This window comes from Echeneis naucrates, chromosome 17, assembly GCF_900963305.1.
Source record: "Echeneis naucrates chromosome 17, fEcheNa1.1, whole genome shotgun sequence".
Lineage (NCBI taxonomy): Eukaryota > Metazoa > Chordata > Actinopteri > Carangiformes > Echeneidae > Echeneis > Echeneis naucrates.
Genome location: NC_042527.1, coordinates 18,977,959 through 18,996,718, shown reverse-complemented (window position 1 = coordinate 18,996,718; position 18,760 = coordinate 18,977,959). Strand labels below are relative to the sequence as shown.

Below are 18,760 nucleotides of genomic sequence, written 5' to 3'. Positions count from 1 at the left end.
GAGAAAAAACCGTCTCCCTCAAAGAGATTTAACGCATCATTAAATGCACTATTATAATTGGTCTGGGATTTTTTTTTTTTTGCATAAACTTAAATGTAAAAGTTGAAAATATTTAATTAGGCCTCATCTAAAGCTGCAGATTAAAAAAAAAAAAAAAAAAAAAAAAGCAGCATGGCTGTCGGCTCTGTCTCTGCAGGAATTCATCCTCGGGTCTCGCCGGAGTGACACGAATACTTGAGGCTCAGGTAATTGAGGGACAGCCGGCAGGACGGCAGAAACGTTTCCCCACTGCGGCCTCCCGAGCTGAGTATCGAGCAGCCTGTTGACCTTGGACAAAGTCGCCCCCTCGTCGAGTGGAAAGCAGCTGGAGTGGAGTAAAGTGCGGCTCTGGTGTTGAGTTCATCGCCTGTTTGATTCAAGCTCCAGTCACCTTCACCCCCCCCCCTCCTCTGTAAAACGCTGTGGGCCTGATGTGGAGGAGAAATAACTTCACCTATTTCCAGCTACTTTTTTAAAAAGTCTTTTTCAGGTCCAGCCCTTCACACCCTCACATGTAATGACGGTCATTGAAGTTTATTCCCCTGTTGCCCTTTTCGTTTCAGAAAATGGCAGCTGTCGACCTCCACTCTTCACAAAAACGACTTTCTGTCAGCGTCCCATTTCAGGTTCAGGTGAAGGAATACTTCACCTGAACCTTTCACTAACGACTTCGATGACAAATACAGTTCAAAATGTTTAACCGCGAATATTAATGCACCGTTAGTTTGTTTTTTCAGGCGAAACCAAACGTTTTCAGGTTTGAAAGTCTCTATTAAAGTTTTTTTTTGTCATCTGAGGTTGTTACACTGAAGATATTTCAGTTCCAATTTAAAAAGAAAAGAGGATTTGAAGAGACAAAGACAAATTTGACCCTGTTGTTCAACATTTCGAACACGCAGATGCATTAATCGATTCAGGTTGAACGGATATCATGCTGAGCTGCGTCATCAATTATCAGAAGAGTTTGTTGATTTTCTGCAGGCGCTCTTTTTAATCTCGGCGGCAGCAGGAAAGCAGTTTTGGGGATTCTTTTCCTCTGAAGGTAGCAGGACACCGTGGTTTAGTTCTGACCTAGTCCCTGTAAGTCTGGGATGGGAGGGTGACACTGGAGAGGGGAGGACTGGGGGTGTGGTGGGGTGAGATGAGATAGAGGGTCCAGTCCTCAGCAGTGCTGACAGACAGGCACATCATTGTTATTCAGCTAACGAAGCCTTTTCCACTCCTGCTCAAATCAAGGTAACATGACCAATTGAATTATTATTGCACTAATGGGGGGGCCTTTAGTCGGCCCACTCTTTGTAAACGAGATGATTGTAAGGGAGAGAGTTCATGTTGTTGATTAGTTAAATTACACAGGAAAGTCTACTTTTAAAAAATCACCTCGGTCGACCTTCTGTGCTCGACTGGCGTGATGATTTTAGCGTTTTTTTTGGTTTTTTTTAATTGTGTGTCATTCATTAGACTGATGCTGCACTTACATTTACATTTCCATGTTCATGCAGGCTCTTTTCAGCAGAATGAGGTTTAATTTGCAGCTAAATGACCAAACAACCTCTAAAAAATTGTAGGGAGTGATTCACAACAGAGCCATTTTACCGAAAACATGTTTGTTTGTTTGTTTTCTTTTACTCATATTGGAGCGTGACTGGATTTATTTCTTTTTTTATTCCATTCTTGTGTTTTAATTCGTCATCTATTTAAGCTTTGGCTCAGCATTCCTGGCTTCCTGATAAAGTCCCTCTGACCTTACAGTGATCATGTCTGAATGTGGAGCTGCGCGAGAGAAAGAAATAAAATAAGAGCAAAGAGGAGAGACAAGCTGTTGTTTCTTTTTTTGTAGTTGTTGCTGCTCCAAGATAAGAGGATATTACAGCTCGTGGAAGAGGGCTTATAGGAGAGGAGACATCATTCAGTGGGGGGGAAAGGGTTATGTGAAGCACTTCCAGAGGAGATGAGTTTTCAGCCTTCCAGGGAAGATGGTGGGCGTCTCTGCTGCTTCGAATTGCCTGGGAAGGTCATTGTAACTGTGGGTGGATGGTGTGTGTGTGTGTGTGTGTGTGTGTGTGTGTTTATGGGATGAAATTGGCAGCAAAATATAGAAAATACTAAACAGCCTCCACGGGGGAAAAGTGTGCTTTGACACTTTTATTGTGCTGCAAAAAGACTCTGACTTCTAATCCGATCAGCTGTTGCCTTCAGTAAATGTGATTTTGAAGCGACAATTAGATGGATATTGATGCAATATACAGTCTGGAGATCGTCTTTGTTCTGGGTTCAGATTCGTCATTAAATTAATACGTGTGAAGATGATTTAATCATGTAAGTGATGCTGAGAGCAGATGCTGCTGCAATCAGTTTCAACACATCTGTGCTTTGTTGTGATGGCTGATTTACCATCACATAATGGCTAATTGAAACATCTTTTATTAGGTTTTTATTTTCTTAGTTCGCTGCGATGATGAACATGACGTGAAAAAAAAAAAAAAAAAACACTCATCATGTGATTTCAGATGCAGTGCAGCTGCGGCCCCTCAGTCGGACCCCTTTCATCACCTTACTGGAGCAGAAGTAAGACCGTGTGTGTGTGTGTGGTTTTGTTGTTTTTTTTTTTTTTTGTTATCATGATTATTTTCAGTGGTGTGGGTTAGCATTTGTGTGGGTGAATTTTCATCTTTATATAAGAGTTATTATATATTCATCCTGTTTTTTTTTTCTGTTACAGCACCCTGATAAAAAAAAAAAAAAGTCATGAAAAACAAAACAACAGCAAACATGTATCTCCAAACAACACTTCCTCGTGTTGACTGACGGCTTTAACGCCTCCCTCCTTCAGTTGTTGTCACTTTTACTTGCTTGTATTCGCTTCACTCAAAAGTGGCGATGATGTTCATTTTCAGAGGACATTTAATATTTGAATTTTCTTTCCAGATGACGTTTTTTTTTTTTTCCTTTCTTGTGACAGGCCATTTAATTAATTTGTTTACTTTGTGTGCAGCTCAGAGTTGATGACGCCTGCTAATCGCAGAGCTGCGGAGCTCAGTGAGTTTTGAAACATTTCTGTGACGCCAGAAAGACATTTGATTCTGACATTCTGACAGATTTTAAATTTTAATTGGAAAATGTTTTTTTTTTGTGAGGTTGAGCTGATGATAATGAAGATGTTGAGTTTTGCAACAATATTTTTTGGATCTTGGTTCCTTAACAACACAATTTAAAGACAACAAAACACCAACATCAGCCGCCGACATCAAATTAACCTTTCAGCATTACATCCAGTTTCCACACACTAGATTTCAGGTCAAGATGCTGCAGGATCACAATACCAGCATCTAATGATGTCGGGGGGGGTCAGTTTCGTGCCTGTGGGGAAGATGTGAGATTTTTTATGTAAAATTGCAGGTATCCTCTCCTCCTGCTGCGAGGAAATGTACGCGTTTGTTTCAGATAATTGTGTTGCCAGCATAATGATCTTGAAATTGTTTTCTCATATTGAATGAATAATTACTTTGTGCTTGCAGGAATCTAAAGCTTCATGAGCTCCGGAAAAAGATTAATGGCTAAATAATTACTCAGATCCTTTTGACCCTGGATAATGTTTTATATGTTACGTCTCGTTGAAGCAAATGTTAATCAACTCTACTGCAAAAAATTAATAATAATGATTTTTACTGCTTTTCTGTCTGAGAAACAGGGATGTGTGTTTCAAGACAAACTGAACACATTGCTGTTGATAATGAGACCAATGAGCGACAGGGTCAGTGAAAAGGTCAGAGGTCATAAGCAGATTATGAATCGTCATGTCTGTCTCGCCACATTTTCTATTGAGACCTGTAAAATTCCAAATCCAGGTTTTGGTAAACAGATGAATTCTTTCTTTTGCTGAGTGCCTGATGGGAAGATCAATATCGCTCTCATGTCTTGTTGGCTTTATCCAAAATCCACCTGCCAGCTCCTCAAATGGTCACTAATGACCACAAAGATCCTCGTTTGCTGAGCTGCATCATATTTATCGTACGTACATGAGGGCTCTATCGATCTTCTCATTAAACTCTCCCCAACATGTATTTCCCAAAATTAAAAAAAAAAAAAAAAATCACAGTCCCCCGACTAACTCGTGTTTTGTTCAAATCTGATCTGGTGTTTCAACATTAAATTGATTGTCTTTAATTCACCCTCAACCCGACCAGTTAAGGCAAAAGGCCGACATTTCCGTAATCTAAGTCCTGAAGAGTGAGGATCCAGACCTGAACCACTTATGCTGCGGTTTGGTGAAATATGAATAAAAATGGATTTGACTCGACTCGTTACACGCTATCTGATCTTGTATTCATCACCTTTCATTTCCATCATCCTGCTTCTTCTGCATCTTTTCCATTTGAGTGAAAATGTGCTTTAAGAAGGGAGAGAATTTAGAAAAATTCTCCAAAGGTGTTTTGCCCTCGGCTCAGCTGGAAGAGTTGGTGAATCAATTAAAACTAATTGCAACAAAAAAAAAAAAAAATCACGCCACGTTTGGTCCGCTGAAGCGTCAGCTCTACTGAGAAGACCGAAAAGTAACGGGAAAAGAAAAGCCACGTGGAGCAATGAAGGAAATGAAAGACACAGAATGAAGCTGTTGCCACCGTTTTAGGGTCGATTGGGGTTGTTTGGAGTTGAGACACATTGGTGATGAAAATTAACGCAGCCGGCCGTTTATCTTTTGTAACTTCCTCAAGATTCGGTTCAGATTTTGTTCTCCGTTCAGAAACACCCTCACGCCGGCTCCTCTGGTCTCTCCAGCAGTGCTGTTCCCCGACTGGGCCTACAAGCCGGCCTGGTCTCCGGGCTCCAGGCAGGTCCAGCTGTGGCACTTCCTGCTGGAGCTGCTGGGGCGGGGCGAGGGCAGCGCCATCGGCTGGGGAGGGGAGTGGGGCGAGTTCGTCATCAGGGACCCCGAGAGGCTGGCCAAGCTGTGGGGGGAGCGGAAGGGCAAGCCACACATGAACTACGACAAACTGAGCCGGGCGCTCAGGTAACTCCAAACACACTGCTGGAGTTTATGTGTTGTGTTTTTAATGCATTGTGACACAAACATGTGGACTAAACACATAAATAAGGACGGCTCACAGTGTCTATAAATGTGACAGCGTGAAATCTTCTCCTCCCCTCAGGCTGATCCTCTAAATAAACTGTAGTCACTAACACAGACTGTCAAATTGGATTTCAGCAATTCTAAAATACAGATGCAACACTTTTATATGAAGCGCCTCCCCAGGGCAGCATGAGCTCATCCACACAGACAGACAGACAGACAGACGCTGACACAACTCTCATTCCCAGATACTACTACAACAAACGCATCCTGCACAAGACCAAAGGGAAACGGTTCACCTACAAGTTCAACTTCAGCAAGCTCATCCTGGTGAATTATCCCGGATATCCGCCGCCCGGCCTGCAGGTCATTATCACGTCTCTGCAGCTCATGTCAAAACCTCCAGTACTGCTTTTATTCCATTTTATATAAAACCATCAACGCCTTTTTTATTTTTTATTTTGACATTTCCTAAAACTTGGGTGTGGTCCTTTAAGAAGAGTTTTATTCCACAACTCTTAAAAATAATAATTGCTTTAACACTATAATTTGATGCTTAAAAATGGACCCAACTTTAAGAGAAACATTTCCCTCAGTTTTATAATTTAATATGAATTTGTCTGACTTTGAATGCAAATCAGTTTTGACACTCCATCATTTAGTAATAAAATGGACCAAAGGACTGATCCTCGTATGGAGAGGGAAGAGCGTTATATCACATTTACAGGCAAAGCAGGAGCTTAAGTTACCAAACGTTTTTGTTATTTTAATTATGAGATTAATGTTGTGTGAGTAGGCCAAAGAACAGGGAAACAGTGTTTAGTGCGGCTTTTTTTTTTTTTTTTTTTTTTTTTTTTTATGTGCAGTTGGCGTTTGCTAATGGAAATAAACTCTGGATATAATTTAAGTATTTCACTTTTTCTGCATCCATTTACTTTGATCTGTGTGTTGAAAGAAAGAAAAACCAGGTGATATTTTGAGCATGATCGAAAGCTCCATTTCATCCTTTCATCTCATCCTTCACCCCCCCACAGCTGATACAGGGTGGTGCTCTTCCCTTCCCCCTCCTCCCCGCTGACAGCGTTCTGCCTCTGTGTGGAGGGGGGTCAGTGGTGGACAGAGGTAAGAACAGGGGGGGGGGGCCGGTACCAAAAAAGCCTACCAACAATATGAACCGTCTCCGTATATAAAATAGTTTTGTGAAAACTTTTTGTTGCCCCCCCTCCCATTGTGAAGCATCAAACTGCGTCTGACTGCTGTGACTCTCTGTCCCCTGACAGTGATCCAGCCGGTGACTCACCCCTTTTTGCTCCCGTGCTGCCTTCCCAAGGCTGTCCCGACCGCCCGGGGCCTCCGCGGCCCCTTCCCCTTCACCTCCGGCCCTGCACGTCCCGGGGCCAACCTGAACCAGAGGGAGCCGAGGGAGTCGGGGCCCCCGCCTCTCGCCTCTCCCCTCCACGCCAGCGCCAACGGCTGGTGGAATCTGAGCCACGTCAGTCTGAACCATCTCGGTGGACTGAAGCAGACTGAAATTCAAAGACAGGCCAGGAGAGCAGAGGAGCAGAACGAGTGAAGGGACACATGGACTGCCTTCGCTCCTCCAATCTCTGCGTCCTTTTCAGCTCATTGTAGACTTTAGTTTATCATCAGCTGCTGTGGGATTTAAAACAGACTTTGTATTTATTGGGCTGGACAGTGTTGTAAACAGACAAGCTGAGAAATGCCACAGAAGAAGAATAGCGCTTGTAAACAGTTAACATGGCGGCACTTGTGTTGGAGGGAATAAAAGCGGAGCTCTCAAGTTGCATTGTTGATCCGCGTTGTCGTGCATTTCATGACCTCATGAAAATAAAAACTGCATGTGATGCATGTGTGCTCTGCTGCAGCTCCCCTCCGACACGGCAGGGGGCAGCACCAGCTTTTCCCGGGAGTCAGTCAGAGCTGTGAGGGGCAAACTAATTACGAGGTGCCACTCTGACTGCTTTCGGGGGCACATCCTAAAATATCCGACACTCCGACACACACACACACACACACACACACACACACACACACACACACATACATATATATCTCTACACAAGAATTATAAAGTATTCAACCAGTAGTGTTTGAACAGCCTCTTTTTGGATATTATTAAAGTCAAAATAATTTTTATTGTCATTTCTTCTGCACATACAATCAAAATTACATCAGCTCTTTTGTCTGCTGTGGTGTAACATAGAACCAAATAAACTGTTATTATTATTTTATGTTTTAGCTGCATACTGTATTATAACACATTAATCTAAAGAAAGTAATTTAAAATCATTTGTTGGTGGCTGCTTGTTTGCTGGGTTAAAAGGTTAAAGATAAACGACAGAATGATTGATAGATAGAGATTTTCTTGTCATCACACATAAATCACACATAAACCCATAAAATGGGAGTATAAATATTGTTTCAGTCATTTAAAGGTTTTTTTTCAATGACACTTTGTTTGTCTTTTAAAGTAATTTCAGCTTTCTTTCCCAAATCTTTCCCTGCGGAGTGAAGTATTTGACATTTGACGATCTTTGGCTGATGTGTCATTTTGGCGCCGAATATTCCAACTTTTTTTCTGTCGTCATTTTCCCAGCGCGGGACTTTTGTGTTGCGGTGTGAGTGTGTGTGTGTTTGTGTGTTGTCGTCGTCGTCGTATGTGTGGATGCTGGACCCAGCTGTGGTTTTAAACTTCTTTCCGTCTTAAAACACAAAGATCCCCGACAACATGCAGCGAAGCATCGCGTAAGTGTGTGTTTGTTTTTTTTTTTGTGTTTTCCCCCGATGAGCTAACCGAGAGAGCAACGTTAGCTTCCTGGACACACAACTTGTGTTGGTTGTGTTAACCGAGCAGGCTGAAGTGTGTTGTGTGTTGGTTCATTTAAATGTTTGTAGAGACTTTTTTTTTTGTCGTTGCTGCTGTTGTGAAAATGCGGCTTTAACGACGTTTAAAGCGAGTTAGCTTTAGCATAAGTTAGTTTTTGGTGAGAGATTTTTGGGGTTTCTTCGTCTTTAGCTGGCGGTGAAAGCTTAAACATTGAAGCGGATGGTGTGTGTCTGAAGGGGGAAACCTTCCCTCCGTTGGCACAAACCTGTAGTTTTAACAATAACGTAGCTAGCCGCTCCGTTGTGTGCTAACCATGAGTGGAAGCTAGCTGCTTTATCAGCTTCAGTCATGGTGGATCTTCTTAACTCTGTTTGTGTTTTGTTTTTTTTTATATCTGTTTCTGCTGTCAGATCGTTTTTCCAGCCGAAGAGCAAAGACAAGTATGTGCAGAAGAAAACAGCAGATGAGACTGTGAAGAAGTAAGACCAGCCTGCCTTTGAATTAGCATTTTATTTGCTGTGTGCTGCATCTGTCTGGTGGAGAGATGAGCAGAAAAGCATCAGCTGCACGAACCACATCCTTTTTTTTTATCTGCAGCTGCTTTCACACAATAAGTTATAACAGAAAAGAAAAACAACCCCAACCTCTGGCACAGATGACTGACTTTGCTGATTACAGAATATTTCTGCCATTTATAACAGCTGCCAGATTATAAAAAAAAAAACAAAAACAAACCCATTGTCAGTAAAAATACTTAAAGTACCTGCATATGTGAAAAATTATTAGAGATTAGCTGATGTGCTTGGAAAGGCACAGACATCAGTAAACAAGATTAGTGTCTGAGCTAATTTTCAAGCACTTCCTATATATGTAGGAGTCTTTTTGCATTGAGGCCCAACTGGCAGTTTGTGTGAGCAATTATCTCTGATTCAGATCTTTCAGAATCAGAGATCTCTGATGTTTAATAAAAGTTTCTGTGTCCAGTCATTATTACCAAAAGACATGATGAAAAGAGATAACTTAAGTGTCTCATCTCTGAGCTGCTTTGATCATAACGTGCTCATTATCTCTGTGCTGCTGCATCTTTAAAGTACGTCTTCAGCCTCACTTTAATACACTTGCCTTTATGTAATGAGCTTCACATCGTTGCTTTTTGGCCTCTTTCATTTTGATTTTATGCCACAATTGTTTTTTTGTTTTTTTTTTATCTGTATAATTTTATGCTTTCTTTCTTTCTTTTTTTTTTAATCCTCATTATAAACCTTACAGCTTTAGTTATACCAAATGCATGTTGTATTGAAAGTGTGCTTGTGCTCATCTCCAGACCTGTCAAGAGTCCTCTCAAGGTGCAGAACAGAGTCGTGGAAGCCGATTCACCTGTCAAGAAGGCCGCCAAGCGCAGCCGCCAAATCCTGGACAGCGATGATGACGAGGCGCCCGTTGTTAAGGGGCAGGTTGCCACCAATGGACAGGCAGACAAAGAAGTCTCCAGTAAAAGAGAAAAGGTACACACACAAAAAGCATCTCAAACGTCCTAATTTGACAGAATAGTTGAAACAAATGAGATGCGATTGTGTTGAAGAAACAAAGCAGACGTACTCTGAGTAACAAAACATCTGAGTTAATAATAATTATCATCGGGTGACTTCCATTCTCCTTATGCAGAGTAAGTGATTTTTGAACAATTGGTAACCCATAAAATTTTTCTGGCCTATTATAACCTGCACATGGTCAATGTTATAAGGGCGTTAGAGCTCCTGTAGGCAGATCAGTGCCTATTGTTTGTTCAGTGGAGGGAAAAACACTGTCTCACAAAGACATGGTTATTATATGGTGACTCACAATGTTGAATGAGTTTGTCAATAAGCCACATAATAAAAAGACATGATTATCACCTGTGGCTGCTGCTCAACCACCTGCGGTTCAGTTAACACTTCTTAACCTTCATGGGAATTTTGAATTGTTAATGTGTCGGTGTTGTGTTATTTGTTCGCTCAGGGAAGAGAGCAGCATAACTAACTAAGACTAACTACTGTTACTTTCACATGGCTGCAATGATGAAAACAATTTTCATGACTCCAGCCAGAGAGGCTCAATGAGATATAACTGCTGGGCAGCTGCGCAGTATTATAAGTGATATGTGATAAGTCAAAACTTTTCTGCACTTTTCTGTCACAGATTGGTAAACTAGTTGTATTTAGTAGCTTTAATGAACCTCATTTCAACATGTGATGTTTAGATGTCAGAGCAGACAGGTCAGTGTAAAAACTTTGTGCAGATAATTAGTGTACATGCAGTTTATTTCTTATTAATATGACAAATATAACAAGGAATATTGTCAACACTACAATTATGTTTGGGTTTTTTTTTCTTCCTAAACAAAACACAAGGACAAATATTTTTACTCAGTCTGAATTTTTAACAAGTCTCTGAATGTTGAATCCCATTCAGCAGAGAGTTTATTGACCAACTCTGTAATGCTTATTGTATTTATATCATAGTTTTATGTGATAACGACCTCACAGTATAGTTTACTGGGAGTATTGAGACTTCTCATGTTGAGGGTCTAATCAGAAATTCTTTCCAACCTTCCTGTGATGGATCTTTCTGTCTCTCTCTTCCTCTTTCTAGCAGGCCTCACTAAACGATGCACTTCATTGAACCACAAACTTGTTCTTCATTGATGGAGGTTTATATTGTTCAGGGTTTGCGGTGTCCAACACAGAGTAAAGGGCTGAGATATTTTACTTCATGGGCTTTGCTGCAGCTTTTCTTTAATTTGCTTTCAGCCATCTCATCAGTAGAGCTCCACAGACAAATGGATTCTCTCGCCCCCCCACCCCCCCTTTCCTCCTTCTATATTTTTTTTTTTCTTAAATTACCACAAATTTAAAAGCAAAAGCTCTCACTTGCCTTTGCTGAAGATGCCAGACTGAGGATGTGTAATGCAAACTGACACATTGGTCCACATCACACGTTGTTTCATGCCTTTTCCAATATCAGCTGTCCGTGGAAACAGATCACTAATGTTTCTGCCGGTCTTTTTCAGAAGGATGATGTATTTAAGGCCGTTCCCACCCCCATGTCTTCACCGCCTGCTCAGGCCACCCCGGTGACACCCGCCACTCCAGTCACCCCGGCCTCTTCAGCCTCACCGGGGACCCCCACCACCCCAAACTCAATTTCCCCATCTGGGATAGTTAAACGCAAGACCGGTCAGTAACTGATTTCTTTCTATCGATCTTTTTTGATTTTTACTCCAGACTTGCACCCGATTTGTGTGCCTTTTTGCAGCGTTTTGAACTTTAACACCAGCTGAGAATTTATAGTTCCTGCGCCTCGAGCTATTTTACTTGATTACTTGTTAGCGGGGGCCTAATGGCTCCAAATACTCATTATTTAACAACGAGGGAAAAGACGACATTTATCACAAAGTGACTACATGAGAGGTTGTTTGTTTTGTTTTGTGTTTCTTTTTTTCTCCAGCAAAAACAGACAAGTACACTTTCCACACTTTTTTTTTTTTTTTTTTTTTCAATTTGTCTCTTGACTGTCAAACTTTCAGACTGACAAGCGCTATACTGGATGTTACTGCAGTCTTTGTGATTTACTTCATCTGCTGAGCCCATATCATTATTTTCTTGAATGTATTTGCACTGTGATGATAATATCATCGATGCATTACATCTTGCCATGTTCTCTGCTGACTGGGCGTTAATGGAACCGGCAGAGCAAGTCGTCTTATTATTGTGGCTGATTGTCACTTTTGGTTCACAGACAGAGAGAAAAGGCCTGCACATCCGTTGCCCTTATATTTTTTAGCTGCAGCCTGTACATGATTACGCCACATTTCAGAAAAACAGAGAGCTGCTGCTGCTTGCTTTCTTGTCATACATGTTCATTATATGTAAACCCTAAATGAGATCCATGTGCAGTGATCTGCACATATTATAAAATAGAATGGCCAAGGAAATTTGACTAAGGCTGCATATTTATTTATTTATCAGGAATTTAAAGCTACTTTTGCCTGGTTTTCTAGCAGTGAAGATGTGTTTTCATTTGGGAAGCACTCTTTTCTCACTTTGTTTCCTTCATCCTACTTTTGCACTAAGCGGGAAGCGGCTCATTCTCTTTTCATCATCTCATTCTCTTTGTGTCTGATGAGAGCAGCATTGGCTTTCAGGAGCAGTTGCGTTGCAACACTAAGAGCCCTGCCACCATCACCACTGAGGAAAACATCAAATTAAAGTAACGCTCTAATTTGACCTGAAATTGCCTTCCTAATGTCCTGGGCTAATGCTTTCATTATAATATCTTGGGGAAAAAAGACAAATGGTAGCACTACCTGTGCGAGAAGTTTAACAAGGACCAGCACTGAGGCAGCTGCAGAACCTAAACCAAAATTACCCTCAAGCACCACTGCTGCATAAAATTACTGAGGAAATTGTACTGGAACTATAAGCTGCTGTGCTGCATAGTACGTTTCAGGATGGAATTAGTGTTTTCATTAGCAAAGTGCGCATCTTTGATCCCCCCCCCCCTTCCCCCCCGTTGCCCTACATCTGCAGTGAGAGAATGAACTAGACCTGTTTTCATCTGCACTTTCTTTCTGTTCATGCCATGATTTCAGTTGGGATGCCGCCTCTTCTTTTTTTTTTTTTTTTTTTCCCCTTGCCCCCTCCCTTCTTTTAATCTAATGCCTGTCCTGACGTATGCAGCAAGGAAGATGTTCCCCAAGAGGAAGCTTGATGAGAGCAGGGGCAGCAACGAGAATCAGAGAGAGGAGGCCGAGGCCAAAGAGGAGCAGGGTCAGCAAAATAAACGACCCCGTGTGGAGACCAGCGGCAGCAGTCCAGGTATGCCTCCATGTCTGCAATGAGGCTGATAACACTAACAGCTTTCTACACGGGCCCTAAAAGTCTTTGTGAGGATGGAAAATTACCTTAAACCCGTCAAGGAACTGGGAAGATGCACAAACACTTTGGATAAATGGTAAAAAGACAAGAAATATTTTATCAACAATCATTCCAGTCTGATTTTGGAAATGTCTCCACAGAATTATCTCGTATTTTATTATTTCCATGATAAAAGCAATAGAAGATAGAAATATTTTTTCCAATTCCTGTCAATGTTACTGCACAAAATGTCACATTTCAGTGCTGCTTATATTCCTGCTGTACAGACAATGGTATCTGTTGTCCGCATATTCCATGGACACATGCCTTGGTTTTACTCTGTAGTGTGTTGCACATTATACAAAATACTTGCACTCTGTCAGCATCACTTTCTTGCAGTCATAGCAACACAAAGTTTTCACAGCAGCACTCTTGCATGAATACCATCTGTGCCTGAGCAGGAAAAAGTCCAGAACAAAAAGAGGACATGAAGTTAGCAAATATGGAGTAGAAGCAGTTTGTACATATAAATCATTTCAACGTTTCAAATGCTTACATATTTCAAATTGCAGAAAACTTTTTCCATTGAATGAAGGCAGGAAGATATAGTGCTACTTCTAAATAGCTGTGACATGGTTTTATGTGCATCACATCAGAGAGAAGAAACACTTTTATCACACTCCTCCACAAAACACCTCCTGGTTACTTTTCCTGACCTCTTCTTCTGCATATATGGTGCACGTATGCTATGTTTATGATATAATTTGTCATTTCATTTACAAAAAATTGGTCTGCAAGTCTTTGATAATTCACTCTATGTATAAACAAATTTTTTAAACCATTGTAAATATTCTTTTTCTCTAACTTGTGATTACGAAGTGTCAGGCTTTACAGCTTTTCTCTTAGTATAGCTGAAAATTGAAAAGATTTGGTGCGTAGGTTGGATCAAATAAGGAAATCAAACTGCGCTCTGATGAATTGTGAGCTGTATTTTCTTTTTTCTGAGACAAGTTCTGACCTAAATGGCCAACAGATTCATAAAGAAATAATTAGATGTATGAAAATACTTTCTACTTCAAGGCTAAACGATTTATCAAAATATCGCCAATATGCAATTTTAAATTACTGATGCTGCCCTTTCTTTTGTGTTATAACAGACAATAATTATCACTGAAGCGAGACGACGTCAGCTCACAAATCATGTTCTCCAGATGGAAGGCAAAACCTTTGTTTGTTACAAGACCCAACAAAATCCCATCCTCGTCATTTTAATATTTTTTTACTTTCATGTAAATGTGAAATGTGATTTTATAACTGAAATTGTGACTCATATTGCAACAACAATATATGCCAAATATTGTCCAGCCCAGTTTTAGCTGCAGCACTGACGTCAGACGCTGCAGCTCATGTGTGTTAACCAGAGCTGTTCTGGCTTTATCCGATTTGGTTTTGACTTGACGTCTTTTCAGTGGTGAAATTACAAAAAGTGATTTGAGTGTAGGAGGAGGTGGTAACATTCATTTTCAGCGAACTTACTGAGTTTAGCCGGTCAGCACATTTTTTAACCCCACCTTCCGGAGCGGCAATTGTGCCTCCAGAAGAAGCAGCAGTGCAGACAGGGAAATGGCCTCCTGACTCTTTTTCTGAAATTGTTTGGCAAAATGGCAGAAGCGACTGCTGGATTCACCAGTCCAGTCCACTCATCATTTTAACTCACAGATGAGAAAATTAAAGTTTCATGTCCGGGTCTTCACCCAGTCAACGACTCCAGCTCTGTCTGCAGGGACACAGAGCTTCAACTTTTTCTCCTACCTTATTGTCTGGAATGAAAGGGAAACCTCACAAATATTACCTGCAGCATTTTATTGAAGAAGGCTGTTATGTTTAAGACCATCTATGAACGTGGGCTCCAAGCAACAAAGAGGAAAAGGAAAAAAAAAAAACAAAACTGGGTCGCCCTCAGGAAACTTGCTGGCATTTATCTCTTCGGTAACTATTCCCTCTCTGTCTCACCTGGTGTAGGGAAAACCAGTGAACCCATGGAGGAGGGAGCAAAAGATGAAGTTGAAAAGGCAGTGACTGAAGCAAACAGCCCAGATGAGGAGGTGGAGAACAAGAAGGAAGAGGAAGAGGAGAAGGCCAGAGAGGAGGAGCAGGTAGAGAAAAGGAGCGCTGATGAGAAAGAAAAGAAAGCTGAGGGGGCAGAGAATAGAAATGAAGCAAAGGAGAAGACAGATGATGAGAGAGGGCTTGCCGTTGCCAAGAAGGAAGTGGTTGAAAAGGACACACGAGAGGGAGAAGAGAGCCCAAAAAGTCAAACACAGAGAAAACAGAAAGAAGTAAAAGAGCAGAAAGATAAGGAGCCCGCCAAGAAGTCCCCCATCAGCAGTTTCTTTGGTGAGTGGGAAAATTTGCATAGTTCTGTACTTGCACAAAAAAGAAAACATGTCTGTAAATGTTTGATGCTTTTATCAGTTAGGAAAGAAGGCAAAATATTACTCTGCCCCAACCCCTGCTCCACCCTCACCTTTTTTTTTATTTATTTTTAAAATAGCTCCCAGAAAAGCTGCAGTGAAGACTGAGAAACCAGAGAAGAATGAAGGGGAGAAGAAGACGCATGCGGAAAGGAAGAGTTCAGCGGAGGACAGTAAAGACGTTAAGGGGTAAGGGGAACATAATGACAAGAAGTTCTGCTGCAGGTCTCTAGTTTTGCTGAATCCAAATGTCCAAAGTTTACCACACTAGCAGATCCATGGCCTTAATGGGAAAGTTTCTGTAAGGTCAAATCCATATTTTATTGAGTCCACAAAAGACCTCAAGGAGATTTTCTTTCAGGGCTGCTTGTGTTTCAGGCTTCATCTCAAGAACTGTATATAATGAACTGGTTTTCGACACCTGATGACTTTTCACCCTCTCATTTCATCAGTTACCCTTGTATTTAGCCTCTGTGGAGTCATTAGCGAGGCCATCAACAGTGCATGGTTTGTTGGAGCTCCTGGCTGTTCTAATGACAGTAATTTGGATTTAAGAGATGTGTTAAGGTGTCTGCGCTGCCAGTCCAACTGCCCTCAGTTCAACTTACTTGGATAACCATAATCAGGATGACTGGGAATCTTCAGCCTTCAGCATGGATGTGATGGTTATTCATGTAGACTATGAATAACCATATAGATTTGTTCAAATGTACATATTCTGTGGTTTGATGATCCTCAGTTTGAGGTTTGATGTTGAATATAGTGCTAAGCAACCCGTATAAAGGAAAAAGTTGTCTTTACATTCAGACCATATCTGTTAAAGCCACTGTGTAATAATGCAGCTCTGTCACGCATCGGTTACCAACATCAATAGCATCGATACCACTAAGAAATGTTAGCGGGACGGGAGCTTCAGTTTAATGCTGTGGAAACACACAAGTCCTGCTTTGTGGCAAATTTCCGCCCACATGAATAAAATGAGTGTCCAGAAGCTCAGTTTGATTATTGGATTAAGAATCAAAGTACTCATTTTAAAACAGATTTTTAAATGTGGTGAATACAGCATTTATAGATTGAATTAAAATTTTATTGAGGAAGTTGAGTTTTTGAACAGATCTAGACTTGCAGATGCGTCTTCAACATTACATAACATGAAGTACAGGGTGTGCATAAAGTCTCTTTGCAACTTAAAAAGTTTATTACAAAAGCTAATGAACAGACAAATATGTGGAAATTATTACAAAAGATATTGAGGAGTAGATATTGAAGTTTTTTGCCTCATTTAATACACTTATACATTGGCCCCATTAGTTGGACGAAGCACATCAAGATAGTACTCGATTTCGTGCCATGTTCGCTGTAGCATAGCCTCATCAGTGGTTGCAATGGCATCAGTGATCTTTTGCTTTAGGTCAGTGATGTCCTGTGTCTCTGTTCGATACACAATATCTTTAACATAACCCCACAATATCTGTTGAACGAGGTGGCCAGGGAATCTCAGGGTATTTAACACTACCCATTTCATCAACAGGGTACCTGAAATGCAATGTGATTTTAAAAACTTTGATAACCACTGAGTACATACAACACATCTGACCAAGTTAACTCATCAATTGCCTTTATAATAATTTTTTTTTAAATTGGATAGAGACTTTATGGACACCCTGTTTATCCGGTGACTCCCACAGGTTGAGAATTGAAAACACAGAAAGGTGCTGTTTGTTACCCGATTCTCTTTTTCAATATGTAGATACAATTATTTTCTCATTGTCTGTAATTGAAATGTGCATGTATTCCATAAGTGCTTTCAGGCAAACTATTTTTGTATGGATTAATTATTAGTATTAAGATAATACTAATGGTTTGCACAATGCTTTGATTACATTTGAATAAACACTCAGCAGCAGCATCAGTATATTACAGCTTTGTCATTTTGAGGTCATGTTAACTATTCCATCCACAAGCTATATTTAGCTTGAGAAGAGAGGGAATGCATTTTTCATCCTCCTAACTATTTATTTTTTTATCACTGCCTTGTGTGCGAAAGTGTAGGAGTGATAGGCACAGCATAAAAAGGAGAGTTCACAGCTCCCTGTAATAAATTCAGCAGATGATATTTAGTTTTACTCTGGTTTTCTGTGCCCTGCATGAGGACCAGAAACACATATGAGATATTGTAGGTTTTACTTCGGTAAAAAGCAGATCTCTAATCAGAAGGAGGTTCTTTTTTTGTTTTGTTTAGTTTTTTTGTTTTTTTTCTTTCCCCTCCTTCAAAAATTAATCATTATATAAGAATGGTGATATGGGAATTGCACCGCCATTAAATATGTTGAACTTTTCTCAGAAAGAGGTGCTTTTCTTTGAGATTAACTTTCCTGTAGTTCAACTTGGATTTTGAAAATATCTTCTGAAGCACTCATTACATTTCCCAGCAACTCATTGTTATGATAATTGTGCGCATGACTTTCTGCCTACAAAGAGTTGGAGTTGACTTCGGTGAGCGTAACAGCTGTCACCATTGTTCTGCTGGAGACTAATTTGCTGCCATTCTCGTCTTGTTCCTCCTCAGTGAGCCATCGTCAGGACAGACAGACTATGATCCGTCCAGGCCAGGATATCACCCTGTGGACCACGCCTGCTGGAAGCCCGGCCAAAAGTAAGAGGAGTCTTCTTCTTACCTTCCTCCCTTCTCACCAACCTGAGGGAAAACTAAGAACCCAAAGCCCCAGTTTGAATATTTTTACTAATCGGAGAATTTCATTGATTATGGGCTTTGATGTCTTCTAGAGCAGGGAGCCCCGGCTTGGCTTAAGAAGTAGCCCTTGACTCGTATACCAATGTCCATTTTTGTTGGTTAAATTCACGAGTCTACCCAAGATCCAACCACGACCATGGTCATGCTGAGTCTTATGGTGCACATTTACATGAAGACATGCAAATCAGCGATTGTTGCTAAGCAACACACACATAGTCTGACCTGCAACTTCACTAAAGCTGGGAAATATGGACAAAGAAAGCCAAAAGGCCATGAAAATGAAATTTACTGATAAAGAAAGAAGAGAATCTAGGTGGGTATAGCGCCTTAGGCAGCACTGTAGAGCCAAGGATACTGTCCTAATGGCCAGACATCCAGTCTTCCAACGTACACTGATCATATTGCCCAAAGCATTTTGAAGGCTGTGTTAGAGTAAAACCGAAGCACAGTCAGCACCTGCAGGGTCTTTCTCTCCAGTTTTTGCTGTAGTTGAGGGGAAAGCTCCTCCATTAGCTCGAACAAGGCTTGTCTGAGAAAGAGAAACCTGTCTAGTCGGTGACTGTTCCTGTAGACATCCAGTCAGCCCGATCACAAAATGGCCTTTTCTTATTTAACCTGTAAACAAGACATGCTGCTGTCACAATTTAACTGGAGAGAAAATAAATAAGGGGGTGTTCT

At 40.9% G+C, this 18,760-nt stretch overlaps 1 protein-coding gene across 1 annotated transcript in view; it reads left to right on the top strand.

Annotated features, from left to right (window-relative positions):
* Window positions 1-7,731: 7,731 nt before the first annotated feature.
* Window positions 7,732-18,760, top strand: part of lig1 (ligase I, DNA, ATP-dependent) — a 46,079-nt gene continuing 35,050 nt past the window's right edge. The window contains exons 1-8 of the mRNA XM_029524619.1: window positions 7,732-7,876; window positions 8,369-8,437; window positions 9,283-9,463; window positions 11,008-11,173; window positions 12,677-12,814; window positions 14,876-15,250; window positions 15,408-15,516; window positions 17,897-17,983. Coding sequence (XP_029380479.1) covers window positions 7,860-7,876; window positions 8,369-8,437; window positions 9,283-9,463; window positions 11,008-11,173; window positions 12,677-12,814; window positions 14,876-15,250; window positions 15,408-15,516; window positions 17,897-17,983 — 1,142 coding nt within the window. The 5' untranslated portion in view covers window positions 7,732-7,859. The remainder of the gene's footprint in view (window positions 7,877-8,368; window positions 8,438-9,282; window positions 9,464-11,007; window positions 11,174-12,676; window positions 12,815-14,875; window positions 15,251-15,407; window positions 15,517-17,896; window positions 17,984-18,760) is intronic.